This window comes from Poecile atricapillus, chromosome W (genome assembly GCF_030490865.1).
Source record: "Poecile atricapillus isolate bPoeAtr1 chromosome W, bPoeAtr1.hap1, whole genome shotgun sequence".
NCBI classification, from domain to species: Eukaryota; Metazoa; Chordata; class Aves; order Passeriformes; family Paridae; genus Poecile; species Poecile atricapillus.
This window is the reverse complement of record NC_081288.1, coordinates 46805990-46827473: the sequence shown is the minus strand read 5'-3', so window position 1 is coordinate 46827473 and position 21484 is coordinate 46805990. Positions and strand designations below refer to the sequence as shown.

The window sequence follows — 21484 nt, the reverse complement described above, 5'->3', positions numbered from 1 at the left end:
CAACTTCCACTGCCTTTTCCAAATAACTCTACCATTGCTTTGGAGCTTTTTGCATATGCAGGCTTCACGCTTTCAGCAGTATTTACCAGTGGTGAGTCCTTCAACGCGCGGGTGCGTATTTTGACACGCTTTTAAAAGAGCCAGGGCCTTAAAGGGACCTGGCGCTGCCGCTAGCCGCGGTGGTGGCGGGCAAGGGGCAGGGCCGAGCCCGGCGGGAGGGGCCGCTCCTCCCGCGGGAAGGTGCCGGTGGCCGCCCCTCTCTCGAGAAGGCGCCGGTGGCCGCACCTCTCTCGGGAAGGTGCCGCCGGCCGCACCTCTCTCGGGAAGGTGTCGCTCCTCCCGCGGGAAGGTGCCGGTGGCCGCACCTCTCTCGGGATGGTGCCGCCCCTCCCGCGGGAAGGTGCCGGTGGCCGCCCCGCCGCCCGCCCCCCGCCGCCGCTCCGCCCCCGGGGCTGGCCGGGCTCGGGGCGGGCTCGCTCCCCGGCGGCAGGGGAGCGGGCGCGGGGCACCGCAACTTCGGCAAGATGAGTGTGGAGAACCAAGATGTGCTGCTGGATCTGGAGGGGGAGGAGGAGGAGGAGGAAGAAGATGATGATGGGGAGATCGGTGAGTAGGGGGCTGGCGCGGGGAGGCTCCCCCTGGACAGCGGGCTCAGCCCCGGCGGCTGCGGCTCGGCTACAGCCCGGGGCAGTCCCTGGTGGGGCCGGTGCGGCGGGCGGGAGCGCACCTGGGCGGGCTGCGGCCGGCCGGGGCCGGGAGCGACAGGCAGACAGGGAGCCCTCTCACCTTCCGCTAAAACTGCCGAGGATTTTTCCGCGGAAAATACGGAATGTCTTTGTCCGTGCCGGCGGGTGTGTGCCAGGCGTGGTTGCCTTATGGAGCGCCGTGGCGACGGTCCTGCTTCTGTAGTATCGGCAAGGCTCACTGGGCGAGAAGCACCGAAAACTTTGCCTGTTCCTTTCCCTCTGACGAGAGGGAAACGCATGAGGGGGGGCAGAAGCAGCACTTTGCGGTGGGTGCGATGCCGGAGACCTTTGGTGTCGCAGTGATCTCCCAGCACAGGCACAAGCCGTGCCCCGGTGCCTTGGTCCTTAGGAAAACACAAACGTGCGATCGCGTCCGCTCGCCGCGGCGCTCGCAGCATCCCTTTTCTCCAGCCTGACTGGCGTGCCTTGGCTTCACACAGAGCTGAAGAGAAGGGGAATCACAGAACGGCTTGGGATGGAGACCTTGAAGATCATCCAATTCCAGCACACCTGCCATGGGCAGGGACACCTTGCAGCAGACCAGGTTGTTCATAGCGCCATCCTAGCTGGCCTTAAACACAATCAGGGATGAGACATCCGCAGGTTCTCTGGGCAGCCTCTTCCAGTGCTTCACCATCTTCACACTAAAGAATTTTTTCCTAATATCTAATCTAAACCTATCCTTCTTCAGTGACACCACTTCCTCTCCCCAGAACAAAGAAACCAACAAAACAAAGTAAAATGAAAGTGGAAAATTGGCAAAGAAAGATAGTGATTTTACTGCAGGGGGGGAAAAAAAGGCATATTGTGTCTGCCAGAAAAGCAGACATTAAAATGGACAGAGAGTTTGAAATTCAAAGTGTATGTTAGTCTTGTTCCGATGCCAGTAGCCCAGGACAATGACATTGTATTTACGGTGGGAATGAATTCTGTTAAAGTATTTTCAGAAAACAGCCCAAAAGGGGCTGTTTCTCAGCTGGTTTAGACTGAAGGGGCCTGTTCATTTCACTGAAAGGACACAGATTTACTTCAGTTCAGAAGCTGTTTTTCAGCTGCAGTAGCCAAGATATTCTAAAGCCTTTTATTTCTAGTTAACTTGTTAAAATAAATCTAACAGCAAATAAGGAATGCAGGCAAAAGTCATTTAGACAGGCAGGTAGAATCTGAATCTGTGTATATAAATTTTAACAAATAAAAAGGGCTTCCGTTCGTTATCTGTTCAAAAGGTTGTGAATGTTTTCACTGAAAAACACGTATTTTTGATGATTTTTTTAATATTTGGTCTGAATTTCTGCATTTGTAAAAAATTTTAGTGACATGAAATCTCTCTGATACTCTCATGGCCTCCAAATACTAATCCTTAATAATGGTAAATACAGCCTGCCACATTTATTCAGTTAGCTCACTCCAAAAGTGTATAAAGTTTGAGCCTCACCCAATGTCTGTGGAAATCAGGGAATGTTTTTCCTCCAACTTTATTAGACTTTGTTTCAGATGGGAGTTTCCCTTGACGTATAGTAATAGTCCAAAGACAAATTCAATTTTCCATATGAAGTGAGGCAAAGGTATTGTTTGATTCCACTCCCTGAATTTAAGGGGTGGGTCAGCACAGCAGTGTATTAATCAACAGCTGTCTTTTCCATTCTTCTCCCCAGAGAACAACTGATTTTTTTTCCTACTCATAACTCTTTATCCAGCTTGGGGATAGTTCAGTTCTCAGAGCCAGCAAATCATGAGCTTCATATACGGCATATAACAGTTTGGAACAACGCATGCTATGTGGCAAAATTGCCTAAAAATTGTGCAGTGCTGATTCCAGGAGTTGTTACGCAAAGCCACTTACACAGCACCTGGCTTTGTCACATTTGCTGCTCTGCCTTGCAAAATGCATGTGTAACTGTCTTAAGGTTTTGGTATTAGGTATAATTACAGGAGAACTATTTTATGAGTCTGACAAACATGTAAATCATCCATTTACCTCCAGTTTTATTGTACCACTTGCATCTGCATTTTTCCCAAGGACACCATCCCTGGTTCAGGAAGTAAGCAGGATTTCTGAACTCTTTCCAGTTCTATTCAAGATTAATCCAAAGTGTTTATAGCTCATCAGAAAAGCATTATTATGGAATATGGAAGTTTGTAGTCATGGCACATGGCACATCTGTCTCATTTTGGCATACAGCTGGTTTTGGTTATCCATGCTGATGACTAGCAAACCGCTCATGTCAGAAGCACTGTTAGGCAGGCATCCAGAGAAAGTGCTGTATTCAAATCCCAGTCCACAGGGAGGTACCAGAGCTGCTCTGCCTGTTGTACAGAACTTTGAAAGTAATTGTTTGGGTCAGACTTGTGCTTAGGGAAGAAAGTCTTGTCCTAAGGTTAGACTTTTTTGCAAGTTGAGGCTTTTTCTTTCCAAGGCTTAAACAAGATTTAACCAACATTTTCATTTGGACTCAGCCTGTTTTCAAGAGGATTGTTACATCAGTGGCATCTTTTTTTTCCCATAAATCAAAAATTTATTCTTTCCCTTGCGCAAACTTCACACCATATCCAAATTGGTTTGCTTGTGTTTGAGGATTTGAGGAATATTTGAGTATGATTTTCAGAAGCATCCACCCTGACTACCCATCCGACAAGAAATACTTTTGTCTTCACAGTGATATGTTAGCAACTTGCTTATTCTTTGTGGTCTTGCTTTTCCTCAAATATATATCCTATTTGCTCTTTGTGCCTACATCCTGTTGTCTTTTGATAACTGCTGCAATAATGACCAGACCATGCTTTATAGATGACTAAGAAAAGGATGTTAATTTGTCAGCCTTTTTCTTCTCGCGCAATGTGCTGATGAAGATTCAGGGAGAATTTCAGTTCTTCTTTCTAAAAATGCTTTCATGCTGTTGTTCAGGACACTTTTTTAGCAAATACAATAAAAATGTACGAAAGTATTGGTTTATTCAAGCAACATTAATTGTGGAGTCATAGCCTAAGACAACCAGTTTTGTTCAGCCCATTGTACAACTGGATCCCTGCCCTGAGGGGTGATTTTGTAATCCAAATGGTGTAGAATAGGCATAGCTATTCTTCACCTCTCTACTTTTGCTCACTGTTATGTTCTCTGCTTGTTTCCTCATGGAATATACTTCATTTAGTCATGCTGCCTGCCCAAAGCTTTTATTTTTTTCCTTTTCAATAGCTTTGATAACTTGATGTTTCTTGTATGACGCTACAATTATTGATATCATATACTGTACTCCAGTATGTACATATACCATACCAACAGTGTCCTTCAAATTACTCCAAACTGTCCTCCAAATTTGCTTTCCTGATGCTGTGAAATGGGAATTTCTCTACAGAAGTCTTCTAAAGGAAAGCCTAAACATTTAAATTCTGTTTTTTTGGGAAGTATGGCTTAGTTCTGCAATTTATTAAGTATAATCCCCACTTGAAAAATTTCAAAGGGGCCAGATCTAATATTTTTTTTTAACATGCAAGTCTTTATAAGCAGATTCTTTTAAAAAAGTAGTTCTGTTTCTGAAAGGATGCTTTCTTCCTTTTCAGTCTACTTACAGTAGTGAGTAAAACTGCCCCAGTGGTGTCTTTTCACACCTGGTTTTCTTCTCTTTTGCTTCTCATACTTGCAATCAACTTAAAAATGGTTGGGGCACATTGCAGTTCTCCATTCTCCTGAAGATGGCAATAAGCTGTCTGATGAGCTGAGAATCAAGAATTTCTGCTCCCTGCATTCTGTTTGTGACACTGTTTTCATCTTGTTTACATTCCATTGCAGAAACAAGCAGGAATGTAGACACATGGTCTCATTTGTTCTGAGTTACTGTTGGGGCAGCAAGAGACTCTTCCTGGTGAGTTGGGACTTGCACAGGTCCAGGAAACACTGGCCTGTTACACTGCTCAACATCTAAACTACTTTTCATGCCTTCATGTCCTTTCTCTTATATCTGTTACACTGGTGGTTTACCTACATTTTTTTTCCTCTTCAAACTTCAGTATCTCCTGAATTTCTGCCACTTCATTTTCACAGAATCCAGGCCACACAATGACATCAACTTTGTCACCAAGTGTGGTTCCATTTGAAAGTACACTGCTGGTACCAATCACTTTTTAATGCTGATTTAATGATTTTTCTGCAAAACTCCTAAAAATCAAATGGTAAGAATGTAAATATTTAATTGCAATATAATTACCAGTTTGCAGTTATTTATAATTCATAAATTCTGGAGGACATCAGAGAATTAGGCAGGAATTCAGGAAATTTATACAACCTTCATATATATCCCAATTTTAATCTATTTAAAAAGGGCTTTTACCATGCCTGAATTCACAGTTGTCCATGGAAAACGTCCCGTACTTTGAAAGTATTCTTTGTTCCTGTATTTTGAATTTAGCTGTACTGAGCATATGAGTGCATTTTACAGGTAAGTCTGCAAACTAAGAGGACTTATCTGCCACTGTATTAGCTTGTGCAAATTGCACAACTTTAGTAGTAATAGTTTTGTTTCTTTTCCTGGTTATTAAGTAATAAATTTTATGGCAGATATTTATCACAAGTCATTCCCTGCATTTTTACCTGTATTTACACAACCCATGGTTTCCTTTAAGAGGATGAATACTCTCTGCTTTTATGCTCAACAACTTACGATTTTTTTAAAATGACTTTTCAAGCATTGCCATTTGTAAAAAAGAAAACTCATTAAATTCAATGCGTAGGAAAAAGCTAGAGTTTTATTACATGGTACAGAACTCCAACAGTTCCCTAATGTTAGAGTTACTAAATGTAATGCAATCAAAAGCTAATAAAAAACTGTCCTATTATCAGCTGATTGTGCTGATTGTGTATATGAAAATGCAGATAGATAACTTGAATTCAAAGAGATCAGAGACATGGAAGGGAAGATATACACATGCTGTAACAGATGTTGTGTTTCCACACAAAAGGACCTTTCAAGAGTAATTAGAGAATATTTACTGATAAGATCTGTTACTATATGCCTGGGAAAATCTCAAAATCATGTAATGGGTAGGATTGGAAAGGACCATGGTGGGTCGTTGATCCAACCTCGCTGCTCAAGCAGGGTCATCCTAGAGCACATTGCACAAGATTAAATCCAGATGGTTCTTGAGTATCTCCAGTGAGGGAGGCTCTACAACTTCTCTGGGCAATCTGTTCCAGAGCATGGTCACTTGCACAGTAAAGTTCTTCCTCATGTTCAGGTGGAACTCCCTGTGCATCAGTTTCTGCCCATTGCCTCTTGTCCTATTGCTTGGAACCACCAAGCAGAGCCTGGCTCCATCCTCTTGACACCTTCCCTTTAGCTACTGATAAACATTGGTGTGGTCACCCCTCAGTCATCTCTTCTGGAGGCTGAACAGACACAGCTCCCTCAGCCTTTCCCCATAAGAGAGTTGCTCCATTCCCCTGATCATCTCTGTCACCCTCTGTGGGACCCACTCCAGGAGCTCCATGTCTCTCTTGCACTCAGGAGCCCAGAACTGGACACAGCACTGCAGATGTGCCTCCCCAGGGCTGAGTGGAGGGGCAGGATCACCTCCTGTGCCCTGCTGGCAATGCTCTTCCTAATGCAGCCCAGGATCCCACTGGCCTTCCTGGCCACAAGGGCACTGCTGGCTCATGGACAGCTTCTTGTCCACCAGGATCCTCAGGTCCTTCTCCACAGAGCTGCTTCCTAGCAGCTGAACCCTGAAGCTGTCCTGGTGCAGAGGGTAATTTTTCCCCAGGTGCAGGATCCTGCATTTGCCTTTGCTGAATTTCAGACTGTTCCTCTCCACCCATCTCTCCAACTTGCTGAATTCTTTCTGCAGGGCTGCACAGCCCTCTGGGTGTTAGCCACTCCTCCCAGCTTTCTGTTTCCATAAAGTTGTTATCATTTATGTCATTCAGTTAAAGCTATCATTTAAATCACCTCATCCTACTGTTTCCTCATACCTGCCAGTTCCTTGGAAATGATGGGCAGCATGCTGTGCCCTTAAGGTCTGGTTTGCCAATAGACATGTACCCAAGGGGTATGTGCTACTAAAATGGGTGTTCTCTGCTCTGATTTTAAAAAAAAGAACCAAACACAAGGGTGCTTTTGTTTTACATGGCATAAATTAAATAGCCTTGTACCCCCCAAAAAAAGTCAAATAAAGTAGCATTGGCCTAAGTTTGGGATTATCTGGTATAGCCAGGAAAAAGGGTTACTGATTGCTGTGCTTTTTGCGTAATGCACAAATAATGAAACTAAATATCGTGTGCTTGACATGAGAAAACCTTTAGAAAAGGTGCTTCAGGCCTTAAGCATATGGAACTGCTGCAGTTGCGTGTTTAATAAGGTCATTTATTTAAGACTGTGAATGTCAAGGAGGACAGCTCTGAAGTAGATGCCATGGATTGTTTTGTGTGCTGTTCTTATACTGAGGAAACAAAGGTGAGGGGAGAAATATGCAAGTACTGAGCTCTGTATCCCGATGAATAGAAAAAAATCAGCTTTTTTTAGCTTTTAGTGGACTGTCACTAGTGCTACAGTGCACGTCTTTGCCATGGGCTATTGTACAGTCTGAAATATTGCTGTACAAAATAGATATTATTTAACTGGTATTTGATATATATATTTTAATATGAAATATAAAAATATTCACTAGGGCATGGGTCTAATATCACTTGCAATTTTTAGGGTTTTTTGATTCAAGGTTAGGCTTAGTGTGAGTGTAGGTGGAACAGTCTTACCTCTGAAGAGAGTGTGTTCCCCTGCTGCATTGGCTGTGAGGAGAGACTGCTTGGACATTGCTTGTCCAAGCAGTGTCTGCTTCCAGTCTGATGGATCTGGAAGATGAAATGAAAACTGGAGGCTGTAATGTCACAAACATGTGAAGCAGCACAAACTGGTTTGGCTACCAAAAGAGGTATTCCCACCCACAACCACCCCACAGCAGCAGCCTAAGTCTCCTTGGCATTGTGGCCTTATCTTTCATTGGGAAGTCTCAGTGTCAGGGTGGTAGGAATGCAAAGCTGCAGAGAAGGACACTGTGCACTTTATCTTCTTATTGCTGCTGTCGGTGGTAAATGAAAACTGGCAGTCATGCGCACTGTCACCAAACAATAGCTTGTGTTTGGTAGTCAGTCTAAGAATGCAACTGTTTGAGCATAGATCTTTTGTTTTTTCCACCCCTCACAATTTGCTAGGGCATCCCACATCTCTCTGAAGGCTTAGTGACAGAAGAGAGTCTTGATTGTATCCCAAGGGAATATACAGACATCTGAAATATATTTTTGCTTAATTCAATGGAATTACTCTCTTCTTACCTACCCCATTCTCAAGTATTTGATAACAGCAGTAGATATGTAGGCATGGTTCCCTGCATGGACCTGAGAAGTGAGCTTCTGAAGCATCCATAATGAGTGCCAGATTCAAATTGGAAAATTAATAAAATATATTAAACTGCAAACTAAACTTTAAGAAGTGTAGTTAAAAGTCTGGTGGACCATAAACATTCTTTTAATTGTTTTTGTGACTCACATGGTAGAAACAGCAGCTTAGTTTCAAAATGTTGTGTAAAAGACCTTCAATTTACTTTTTACATTAAATAATTTCCAACTAAACCACTATTTATAGACATTATTTAGACACAACAGAAAATTAAAATTTTGTAAGAACTGCCACCAACAGCAGATTTTGCTTTGCTTTTACTGTTTCCCTTCCTTTCATTTTTTTGTAGATGGATTTCATCTGGCCCCATTATCCTGGTTAGTCTGGTTCTCCAGCATTTTTTAGATATGATTTATCATGGGACATTAAATATTTGCATAGGAGGCAGCTTACATTACAGTCGTCAGAATGAGCTGCACAGCAGTGTTCTGCTGTAGGAAACAGCTACTACCTCTTTTGTGTTCAGTGCTGTTTGAGACCAGCTGGTGCAGCAGGCTAAATGCCTGGAAAACTTGAGTGCCCATGGTGTGTGTCTGTCCTGAGTGGTTTGGGTTAGAAGGGCCACTAAAGGCCATCTAGTCCAACCCTGCTGCCATGAGCCCCCATCTTCAACTAGATTGGGTTGCTCAGGGCCCCATCCAGTCTGGCCTTTAATGTTTCCAGAGATGGGGGAGGGCATCGACCACCTGTCTGGGCAACCAGTTCCAGTGTGTCACCAACCTCATTGTTAAAAACATGCTCCTCATAAGTAGGCTGAGTCTATCCTCTTTTAGCCTAAAACCATCACCCCTTGTCCTGTCTCAAAGGCCCTACTAAAAAACCTGCCCCCATCTTTCTTATGGGCCCCAATTAGTCCTAAAGTGACACAATAAGGTTTCCCCAGAGCCTTCTCTTCAGACTGAAAGCTCTTAGTTCTTTTTTCATGGCTGCAGCAAAGACCCCGTGACCTGTCCCTCAATCATTACCATTTTGGGAAATTACAGTCAGATAAAGTCTCTTCACTGTCTAGGAAGAGTGGAGCAAGTGCTTGTGTTGAGACACCCTGCACCTCCTATGGTGTGGTGATACTAATGGGCTTGTGTCAGGAGAAGGGGATGAGATTAGTTACTTTTCAGTGGGTGAAATATTGTGGATTCTTTCCTTCCTTTGTGGGAGGAATAGTAACCGAAAAATGTCATCTGGGTTGCAGATCAGGTTGGAAAGTATGAGAAGTGATTACAAAATATTGCTGGTTTAGCAACCCTGCTAACGATGCTGGAAACTGATATTAGTAATCCAAGGGTGTGCTAACACTGTGGAGGGGTTAAGAGCCATGACCAAACAGCCTGTGGAGAAGCTGTGGTCTGTTCCTGTCATTCAAGAAAGCCTGAGATAAGCACCAGACTTGACCTTAGATCAGTGGAGAGACTCATGTAGCACAAACCAGGGTCTTCACTGAAGGTTCTCATAAAATTATAAGTGTTGAACTAATGAAAAGAGTAAGGAAATGAAAGTGAAGGCAAACATGTCGAGTTCTGGGTACAGACTTGAAGGAAAACAATTAAAAGTGAAAGAGGAAGAACTCATGACAGTATTCACAAGGGGAGGGCTGGCCAGTGCTGCTATTGAGAAGCAATTGTTTACTGTGGCGTGGTGAGGCACTGGAACAACTTCCCTGGAGGAGTTGTGAATGCCACATGCCTGGGAGTGTACAAGGCCAGGCTGGATGGAACTTTGAGCAACCTGTCCACTGGAATGTGTCCCTGTCCATGGCAGGGGGGTTGGGAACTAGATGAACTTTAAGGTTCCTTCCAACCCAAGCCATTCTGTGATTCTATGATTAATTCTGTAATTCTGTTCACCGATTTATCTGGTCAGGCACTCATCAAGCGGTGGCATAAAGATTCTTCAAGTTGAGTTCATGAGGAAAATAAACTACAGAAGGATCTAAGATAATATACCTATGGGTGCAGTGAATTGAAATAATTCATTTGTGGCATTTTCATGCTTATTTTTAATTTACAGTAAAAATTGCAATGTGTTCATTGGTAATTTATCCAGCAGGAAAAAAATAAAGCTATCTTTATACTATTAGTTATTTGCAACAAAAATTTCCGCTGCTGTAGGTTTGGCACTGCAGTTAGCAATAATAAGAAGGCTGAGATGATAATCCAGAGGGCTCTAGCAGTGCCAGAGAGTTTTATTAGTTTGTGGGCAATATTAGTAAGATTATTGGTGTTCTTTTTCTGTGTGTTTTTTTCTTTAAGTAGTCTAATGGAGTTTTTATAGGGATTAATGAACAGGGATGAGGTCAAGCAAAGCACACTTTACCCTTGTGATCAGTCCCTTTGACTAGAGTGGGAATAGCATCATTTTTGTAAACAATGTAAAAAAAGCAGAATTAGTCCCTAGTGGAGGGACTATCTCTATTAAATCTTTCATCATCTCCATATATACTGATTTATTCTAGGAAAAATAATTAAATTCATTTAATACAAGAAGGAATTTTGCACTAAAGCACAATTTAATCTATAAACTGATGGCAGTGCTTAAGACACAACCCAGAAATAGCTCCTACAATATTTGGTAAGACTTAAACATGTAATGAATTTTAAAAAAATATGACCTGAAGAATAGAAGAGCCAATGCTGGACTATATTTTTGACTTGTTCCTTGCTGATAACCAAGTGAGGAGAGAGAAAGCTTCAAGGGCAATGCAGTCCAGCTAAGCAGAGCTCCAGATGTTTTTGTAAATTTATTGGCATTTACATATTAAGCTGATTGGAGGGGACCCACAAGGGTTGTTGAGTCTAGCTCTCAGCCCAGCACAGGACAGCCCCAAGAATCACACCATGTACCTGAGAGCATTGTTGAAATGGACTCTGCCAGCCTTGGTGCTGTGACTGCTTCCCTGCCAATACTATTCCAGTGCCCAGCCACCCTCTGAGTCAAGAACTTTTTTCTAATATCCACCCTAAACCTCCCCTGGCACAATTTCAGGCTATTCCCTTGCATCCTGTTACTGGTCACCACAGTAAAATCCGAAGAGTCCTTTAATTGCTAAAACTACAAAGTATTTCCAGATTGGGAAACAAAAGTACAGTTGGTTTTTAAACTCTGGGTCCAATACCAAGAACATTTGCAGACAGAGTCTTTGCACCTACACACAAGTTAAAAAGTGCCTCTAGGTTTTGACTTTAAACTTAATATTTTCACTGTTTTTAAAGTAATTAAAATTATCTTTTTAAGACCCTCCTGTAAACACACTGTCTAACATCTGAGTGTGGGAAATACTTTAAAGCAAACATGCTGAGAATCTCATTACTGAAATTCAAATATATCTCCTTTGAGACATGTAAATTTAATAGCAGTGGGTATCATTTTATAAATATATCCCAAGATTTCTAATTAGATAGCTCATTGATCCATAGGCATTGAAGGCTGACCAAACAGCCATCTTCAATTACAATTGGGTTAATCATGTCAGCTCCCAAGGAAAAGGCTCCATAGCTGCTGCCTGGAGATTTGGCAGTGGTGAGGAACACCAAGGGATCAGTTTGGCTGCTAAAAACCCTATGTTTGGAGCTTGGGGCAACTGCTGTGCATGGGCTGTCCTCCTGTAAAATACACAGTTTGCTAGTTCCCTCTGTAAAGGGATAGTAATTTTGACGGTATGGTTGAGGTTGATCTTGGCAAATCTGTCTCATGACAAAAGCAGAAGTAGCTTGTCTTCTTTATAATTCCTGTTTCAGGACAGCTGTTTTGTTTTACTTGATCTGGGATAAACAAACAAACAAACAAAAATAAATCACATTGTTTTAAGCAATGAAGAAAACACCTTCCGATTCCAGAAAGCCCTCAGGGACCCTCAACACTGGAGGAGGTAAATAAAAGGAGCTTGTAAGACTTTTGACCAGAGGACTAACTCTAGAGTGCCCTCCAAAGTGCTGTCCTACAGCAAGCTAGCCTTCAGAGTATGTGCATGTTTATCAGGCCAAGTCCTGAGCATGCATGAGACCTAGGCAGGGCAAGGAGTGTTCACACAAACATTATTATAATAAACAGCTTGTGCTGCTTCTTGGTTTCATCCTTTCTACTTAAAATATCAACAGTACTGTGTTCTAACAGAGCTGATTTAGATCAAATCTCACTAACTCCTCTGAAATTACTCGGGGAAAGAAAACATAAAACCAATGATATTTTATGGAGTTTGGGCTCAAGTTTGGACTCAGCCTTCTGAGATGTTGCCACCATTTCATGTACTTGTCTCAGGCTCTGGTGGGAGTACTGCTTTCTTCAGCATCACCTGCTCCTATAGCTCTCACACAACAGCGTAAACTAGGGGAGCAGGCTGCTGCTCCTTTCTATGTTCCAGTCCATGTAGGGAAGGATTACAAGCCAAACATGAGAACACAAACATGAGAATGCTTGTTTTGAGATAAGTGGATCCAGCAACGTCCATGCAGTTACTTAAGTGTGTAAATGTTGTAATCTTAGTTCCCAGAACCTGGGTGTAGCTGTTCAGTAGGTGTTTTTCGGTGTGGGGTTTTGTTTTCAGTTGTTTATTTTCCAAAGTTATCCATGATGAAAGCATAAATAATAATACTCCATTTATCAGTTGCTGTTTAGTGTATCCTTGCTTTATTTTAATCTGTTTCCTCAGAATGGAGGAGAGTTTAATTAAATGCATTAGGGATAGATATTCATCCTGTGCTCTAAGATGAAATGTGTCCATCAGAAGAGCTTCTGCATCTCTCACTGTGTGTAGTTCGCCAAACAAATCATTAACCATTTGTCTCATCAGAATGTTTCTCAGGAGCACCTTTTGCAAGGAGCATGCAAAAATAAACATTAGAGAAATCCTGTTTGCCTTCATGATGAGTCTTCCGGTTATTTTCCATATCCATCAGTATTTTCTTTGCTGTTTTCTTGTGTCACCTTTAGGGCCAGTCATTTTCTTGGCATTCAGAATGCCAAGTTTGAGTCCATATGAACAGATCTGGCTCATGCAGGAGAGAAATGTCACTCACAGGTGTCATAGGATACTCTTCAGGCCCATCCTGCACAGCTGAAGTGCCAGCCTGGAGCAAACAGGAATAGAGTCATTCCATGATTTCATGTTTCTGTATTTCTCCAGTTTGCAGATATTAAACTAAATGAAAATCTGGCGGTAAAATCCTCTGGTTTGTGTTCCGGATGGTCACTGGATGACCTTGCTGGTACCTTCTAATCTTGAGTCTATGAGCTGGATTCACACATTTCAAAATATCATTTTTCTTACCTTTGACACAAAAAATGGAATCTGCAGTAAAGCCACTCTGGCCTCCTCTTCAAAAACAGAACAAATCTCAGCATACTGATATCAAGGGATAATGACTAACAGCCCATCACACTTGCATTTTCCCTACTGTTATAATGAGATGCGTAAGCATGCTTAGCTTAGCTTAAATGAAAAAACAGCTCTCTAGAGGCTGCTGGTTGGGGTTTGGTTTTATTTCATTGGAAAACTGATTTTTTACATTTTCTCACTTCCACAGTTTTGAAGAAATGGATTAGAACATCAGTGGAAATGAGTTTGTGAAGAGGGCTATCACTGGGTCTCTCAGCACTGGCTGTACTGTCATGGAGATCTATAATGTTGTACAAAGTGAGCAAACCCTGTGGTTGTTCCTGTGTTACTGCCATCTGGTATGTTCATAACATCATAAAACAGTTTAGCAGGATTCTTTACAGACACCAAAGTAAAATGTCTTTCCATGCTTTCCAAAACAAAGCTCTCAATTCCTGTTCTGTGGGCTTTTTTTAAGATTTAATGGAATTACACTGTGGTGTAGGTGAGATGGAAGGAAAGCAAGGGTTTGGCTTTTTCCTCATTATTCCTGCTGCTTGGCTTTGTTATAGCTGAATGGTATCTAAGATTCAATGCTAGTCATTTTTCATCAGGATCATTAGAGTATAGACCTGAGTTCTGTTAGCTCCCTCCTGAGATACACTATCAAAAGACACGTATTTTTATTCTCTGTGCCCAGCAAAAGGAGACTTGTACTTTTAAATTCACAGGTATTTTTTACTGATAAGTTCTTAGAGAGAATTTACTCAATCTGGGATGGCCAATCTTCTATGAAAGGGCAGCAATTGCTAGAGAAATCTAGAAATGGCACTTTATGCCAGACCATGATGTGCTTACTCTTCTGGGTCTAAAGCTGTCCTGCTGGTCCTACTCTGAAAGACGTGTTCACAATGGTGGTGGGTGACTATACTGAAATCTGAAGCATGACTCTACCCAGGGAACAATCCTTCTATATAGGTTGCTTATAAGCACAAATCTTAAGGTACCTGATACTTTATTAGCCTTGTTGTACGTCAAGCAATCAAAAAGCTCTCGCTGTCCCATGGTGAGCACTGTTCATACATTTTCTCAGGTATCTTTGGCATCTGCCTCAGAGCTTGTAGTACTGTGTAATATATCTGAGAATATTTCTAATGTGCCACCTCATGGACAGGTAATTAAAAACTTGCTGCTCCTCACTCATCCCAGAGCCAAGATGTATAAGAAGCAGTTGCAGGCTCAAAAACATAAGATTATCTAAAAAAAAATTGTACTACTTCTGTCTGATCGTATATGGTGGGAGCTTCCATGTCTCTGTGCCCTCATATTACACTTTGGAACCACACTGAATGGTGGCTTTGACCCAAAGCACCACTGGATTCTCAGCCCCAGGATGCTGGGCTAGGTGGCCCACTGACCTTGTGTAAAACTAGTGAAAAGCCTTATTGTTCACTCACTGGTGAAAAGGCGCAGTAAGAGCCTGCACGGAAAGCAAGATGTAGGCCAGTGACTGCACTGTAACACAAAGCTGGGGACTGGGAGCAGGCAGTCTGCCCAAGGACAAAGGCCAGAACTTGTGCTAAGCTCTGCAGCTGAATGACCACAAGAGTGTGTTTCACTCCCCATGTGACAGAAAGGACAAGTTGGGCTTACAAACCAGATGACAGACCACCCATCCCAACAAGAGGGTAACTGCAGTCAAAGGTGTGGCTTGACAGTGGCACTACCTTGAAAAACTAATTGTCAACCCCGCCTAAGCTCCAGGCTTGGTAAATGTGCAGTGGTTGATATGTCCATCCAGTCATCTAAACCCGGGGGCTCTTAACCAGTGACTGAAATGACCAGGACCTTCAGCATGTCATTCTCCCCAGAGAAATCTACTTCATTTTTTCCATCCTTGTCTTGTTAGAGGACTGTAATGGCTTTTGGGATCTTATATCCTTCTACATCCGTGTTCTCAAAGTCCAGGGAAAAATTTTTTTGTTCTCTCTGGAGCTTGCTTTTATTGCCTTCATGTTTTCTGCATGTATTTGTGTATAAATTTGTTGAGTTGCCCATTTTCATATGCATCTATTTTTTACCTTTAGTTGAAGAGTGGACTTTTCAATGCCAGGCAGAGGGAGCATATTCTTATTTTCCATCAGTCTGCCTGCACTACTCTGCACATATGCATCCTTCTTGTTAATGCCTCTTTTCCCAGAAAGGAATCTAGAAACCTCTCTCTCTTCAAAGCCACATCGGTCTGGTACAAAGCTGTCAGACCTTACCCAACTGTAGTTTCTGGGCATCATGGGTTGAATTTTCAGCAGAAACCAGAATTTTTATTCATAATGATTTTAATAAGCTAAAACAACCACACTGGTTGGTTGTGGTTTTTTCCATCGTGGTACTGAATTTACACTAATTACATTATTCTGATCTGACTTTTTAAACTTAATAAATTTGATCCATGAGAAAAAGTGTCTACAGTTACTAAGATTACTTTTCTTGCAGTGCATTTTGAGATTACTCTGCAGCAGCAGAGTGCTGCTACACATGGACTACTAATCAAATTGCCTGATTAGGTGAAATTCTAGACTTTCAGCAAAGTTTCCTCATGCCAATTGCAGTAATAATTGTTACATCATTTCTGCCCAAGGGAATCACTCAGATGCTTCAGATATAATTTCACTTCTAAACTGACTGTATAATTAAATAATACAGTATAGCGAGAAGTAATCTTTCTCCGTATTTAAATGCAAATTTTACTAGTTACCAGCAGGAGCCATAGCATCCCTAATTGGTTGTAGCTAATAATATATTATGACTAAAAAATGTTAACATTAAGGTTATGAAGTCAAGCACTTAGAAGTTAGGCAGTGTCAGCATTAGTATTGCCCAGGCGACTTCAAATTTCCCTGCCATTTGTTTAAATGCAAGTTACAGTGTTTATGTACACAATCATTGTTCTTTTTTTGCTCAAAAGTACACTGCCTCGTTCAGTAAACTGGTAGTAATTGCAGATTTCTTTTTGTCTTCCTTCTAAACAGCATGGTTCCAGGTCTTGTTTAACTCAAATTATCTAAGCATTGCGTAGAACATTTTCATTCCTTTTGTCTTCTGTGTTTCTATGGTGCTTTAACTGCATCTAATCACTATATCCAACAGGCATGTGAGTGCCAGGTTGCCTAACTCCTGTTTTTAGGGACCCAGGCCCTTTTCGTAGGAATGCAGGCTGCTAAAGTGATTACTAAGACATGGGGAAGGTAAAACACTTCTGAATGGGTTGTGCAAACAAAAGATGCTGAAAGGGATATCCAAATTGCACTGGCAGGAATCCAGTGCAATTGCAATGGCAGGAATGCATCTTCTGCATGGCCACAAGAAAATAAGTAATTTTCAACCACTTTTGTACAGTCAGATCTTAATCCCATTCTGGGTTTATAGTTGATAAACTCTCTGCTTTTCTTACTAAGTTGTCTAAAACTTGCTCACCAATGACAAAAGCTTTGGGACACATATTTCAGAAACAAGAACATTTTCCAATTTTGCTACTACAAAAACCATATCATAATTCATCATAGAATCATCATAGAACAGTTTGGGCTGGAAGGAACCTTAAAGATCATCTTGTTTAAACCCCTCTGCCATCGACAGGAACATCTTCCACTGGACCAGGTCGCTCAGAGTTCCATCCAGCTTGGTCTCAGCCTGTTCCAGTGCCTCACCACCTTCACAGAAGAGGATTTTTTCTAGTATGTGATCTAAACATACTCTTTCCGTTTGAAGCCATTCCTCCTTGTCTTGCCACTACATGCTCTTGTAAATGGTCTCTCCTAGTGAGAAATGCCCAGCTGTGCTGTAGGAGTGCTGAGCTCCCTGGCAGTAGCACTCTGGGCAGTTAGCTTGAAAACTGCTGGGAAAAGCTGAGGCAAACCTTGTTCCAGCAGCTTGCTCCTCACTACATGTATTAAAGCCTGAAGCTGGACACAGACCACTTCTCTGAGGCTGTATGCAAATTCTTTGACAAACAGATAATCTTTCTTCCTTTCAATCTTCCCACAGCCCTCTATACTATCTGTCTTTTGCAAAAATAAGTTACAGCTATAGACAGACAGGTTTTACTTAGCCAAACCTGGAGTCATCGTCACTGCAGCCCCATCTTGTATACAAAAGAAGGTAGGGTCCTGAAGAAAAAAGAATAACAGTTCAGGGTTTATACTGAAAAAATATTTCCTTTGCCTTAAAATCTGCCAGCATCTCCTGTGCTAGATCAAGTGGTATAACTGTGTACCTTTTCTGTAGTCACAAAAATTTCTGAAACAGAAAACCAGGATCCAGTCCTTTCATTTGTGTCTTTAAAATGAGGATCTGCAATGACAGTGTATTTCAGTGTTCATGAGTTTGAGTTTAAAGTCTTATTGATATGCTTACTTGTCACATCTCTCTATAAATTTCTTTTTCAGAAGAACACTGGAAGCTAGTTTCTACCATTAGAGCCATATTAACCAAAGAGGAATGATTGCAGTTACTGATTTAATTTACGGGTTGTAATATGTAGTAACCTGAATTTTTATTTTAAAGGCTTTCTGAGAGAAAGAAGCTTTTCTTGTTGATTGGTAAAACAGCTAAGACAGTAAACCCCTCGTGTTCTACTGCATAATGACATTTCTGAGGGCACCACAGGGGCTATACCCAGTCCAGATGCTGGCAACCCCCTGGGATACACCCACAGTGCCTGACAGCAAGGCAGGAAATTCCTATCAGCCAGCAGTTGCAAAGTCATGATTTCAGTTTGCACTTGTGGAACTGAATGTTTTGGTTACTCCCAAATCCTGTTTTAGGGGACTACATCTCTTTAATTCCATAAACACACATTAATTTCAGCAAGTATATAGCTCAATGCACACATTCTTTGATTTTATATTTGTTGAATAATTTCTTTCTATTCTTCTAGATCATTTCTATTTACTCTGAACTTGTATATAGATGCATCTTGTAAGTAGAGTTAATATACCATAGAGGAATACATATTTATTAGTTGACTTAATGGTGCTGAATACTTTTTTTGAAGTGTATTTATGAAATATTTTGCATTAAAAATAATTTATTAATCAAGGGAAGCATTAACTATAGTAATGAAACTGGGGTATGTATTAATTACATTAATTTATTCATTCAGGTCACTAAGGGCCATATGCAATGGCTGATATATTCTGGTATAAAAATGCTCAATCTGCTTGGACACTTTTGAATACATCAGCAAGAATTTATCTGTAACATTATATGCCTACTATGTTCTGCTGATCTGTCCTAATGTCCTTTGGGTTCTTAAAATTAGTCTATCTCATCCTTTGCAACCTGGATTTTATTTACTGCAACAGGAAAAAAATGCAGCCTGTTCTTCTTGATCCCTTTTTCAGACTAGAACAGACTATTCCAAGTAAATAAGTTTTTCTCTCAGAGCTTTCTAACAAAGCTAAAAGTCAAAGTTGTCTGTAAGCTGGCACTGGATTCAGTGACCCAGCTGATCTCTTATGTCTTATGTTCTTAATGTGACTGAGGTCATTCCTTAACTCTAGAAACTAAGAGCTTGCATTTTTGACAGCAGGAATCACAATGTTTTCATTATTGTTAAAAATGAAAGAAATAAAATACATATGCATGTATGTATGCCTCAGTATTTTAGGAGTGTGACAGAATCAATCATGAAGCAGGCTCATTTGGCGGTCAACATTACAGTAGTTTTCTACCTGATTTCATATATAATTAAACCAAAGCAGCCCTTAATTGAAAAATTTAAGAAGGCTTGTTTGCTGCATTATTTTAATATACTTAAGCTACTTAGTAGATTATAAAAAGACATATGTGGAGAAGAGAAAATTATTCAAGCCCCTATTCCAACCTGAGATTAATGCCTGAAAAGTATCAGTCTGAAGCCTGTGGACTTAATTACCTTATTCCATTACTTTGTAGTTTGACAAAGCAAGCCATGTGTTTACCATGCATACAATCAGTTTACAACAGAAAAGCATACCAAATATTGTTTAAAGTAATAGCAGGTAGACGTGTTAATACATTCTAAAACCAAGAGTTGTTTATGTTTAAGTTGTCTATTGACAGATGATAGCCAAAATAATTCTTTCTGACAGCCATTTCAGCTGAACGTGGGTAAACTGTTCAGCTTGAGAAAAAGCATTTGGAATATTCTAATTAGCAACTGAATTTCTGCAGTGATTTACAGTCAGCTGGAGTTGGATGTGTACGCTGGATGAAGCCAGGTTGGTTCTGGCGTGCACTGCAGCAGTGAGAAACAGGAGCCAACTTTGGCTTTTCAGCAGATTACTCTGAAATCACAGAATTGTAACTAAAACATCATTAGCCCAGTGTTTTGTTTTTGAAACAGAGGTTGGGGCTAGTCCAGGTCTTACTGAAATGTTTTAGGATTTTTGCCACGGGTTTTGGGCAATTTGCCCTCATTGAGTTCTGAACACATAAGAACCGTTTTACAATTACTGAGCCCCCAAAACATTCCAATTCAGTGTCTCTTAAATATTTAGGCACTGCTATCAGCAGAATCATTTCCGCAAAGTCAAATTTCTTGTTTTTATAACTGCCTGTCATTTACTTTATTTTTTTTTAGTGAACTACCCTCGCTCAGACTTGCAACACCCTCTATTATATACACAATGGAATATTTTCCTGTTTAGGGCTAGCCATGAAAAAGCATTTATTTTTTAAAGTTATTCCACACGTTCCCATTCTTTGTTTGCACAGTCTGTAAAAGAAGATAAGTTAATGGAAAGAGCAGTCTTTCAAACAAGAAGAAATAAACTTCCAAGACAGCCATATCACTTCCTTTGTGCTCCAGCAGCATCTATAGCTTCCTAATTAGGTTTCCTTGGGCTTCTGAAATTAAAATCAATGTTTTCCTTATTATGTGGCATAGAATAGGTTTTTGGGTTGATGGTACCTGCAGATCTGCACTATGTGAGTACACAAAGTATGTAATTTGTTGACAGCTGGAAAACCATTTTGGCATTACTACATTTTAACTTTACTGATTGTCACCATGTTTCTCACATGCTGTAAGACTGCAGGTTACCCTAAGAAGAGAACAAGACTTTCACATGGAAGGCAGCTGTGTAGATTTATTACCTGTAAATGATAAGTTATAAAGCATAGTTTGATATAAAAATAATTTAGTTTCTCTTCAAATATGTAATTTTTCCGAAATTAAGAATATGGGGTTTAGTAGCATGATTTTCAATTTATTGTTGAATAATTTCTTTCTAAGAAATCATCAAATCATTCTTCAGTGAGGTCTACAGGTAAGAAATAAAACTGATTTAAACACATTCTAATCACAGATTTTATCAGAATGGATGCTACTAAATGCAAGCCAATAGTATTTGGTGAAATGAGGTGAAACCATTGATAATTTTGTAATGTCTTCTCTCTTATGTACATGGACAAAATACCATAGCCCAGAGAACCACTAGTCGGAAAGAAATGAGCATCTACACAAAGATCACAGTCTTTGGATCTTCTTGTTTATCCCAACAGATGGGAACAATCTGACTCCATCCAGTTCTTTGAGCCTCACTGTGGCAAACATGATATGATCTTTCAATTTTTGTTAGAACACATACATTTTACTAATCACTTCTTTTGCTTGTCTAATGTGGTGACAGTGCTGTCAAACACATCAGGCAGGAAATGTGTCAATTCAGATAAAAAATTCATGTAAATATTTCCTGATATTTTCCACTCAGTGACATATTTTGTTATTATACTGATTTTCTTTGCAATCTATTTGAGGCCTAAACGACCTGAGCATGTCTAATTGGGTATATACTGTTGGCACATTTCCGTGTGCAGTGAATGTTGTTGCCTCAGGCACGGCTATGTGAGGACAGGGCTGTGAGGAAGCTTGAATGGGGGTTTGAAATATCATATACTCAGTGTTGTCCCTCAGTAAGTGCCCATTCCTGCCCTGCCTTCCACCT

General features: G+C 40.9%; 1 protein-coding gene across 1 annotated transcript in view; it reads left to right on the top strand.

The window, feature by feature from the left end:
* The first annotated feature begins 514 nt into the window (after positions 1–514).
* LOC131591769 (anoctamin-6-like) overlaps positions 515–21484 on the top strand; it is a 70088-nt gene continuing 49118 nt past the window's right edge. The window contains exon 1 of the mRNA XM_058862811.1: positions 515–606. Within this exon, the coding sequence (XP_058718794.1) occupies positions 525–606 (82 nt within the window). The 5' untranslated portion in view covers positions 515–524. The remainder of the gene's footprint in view (positions 607–21484) is intronic.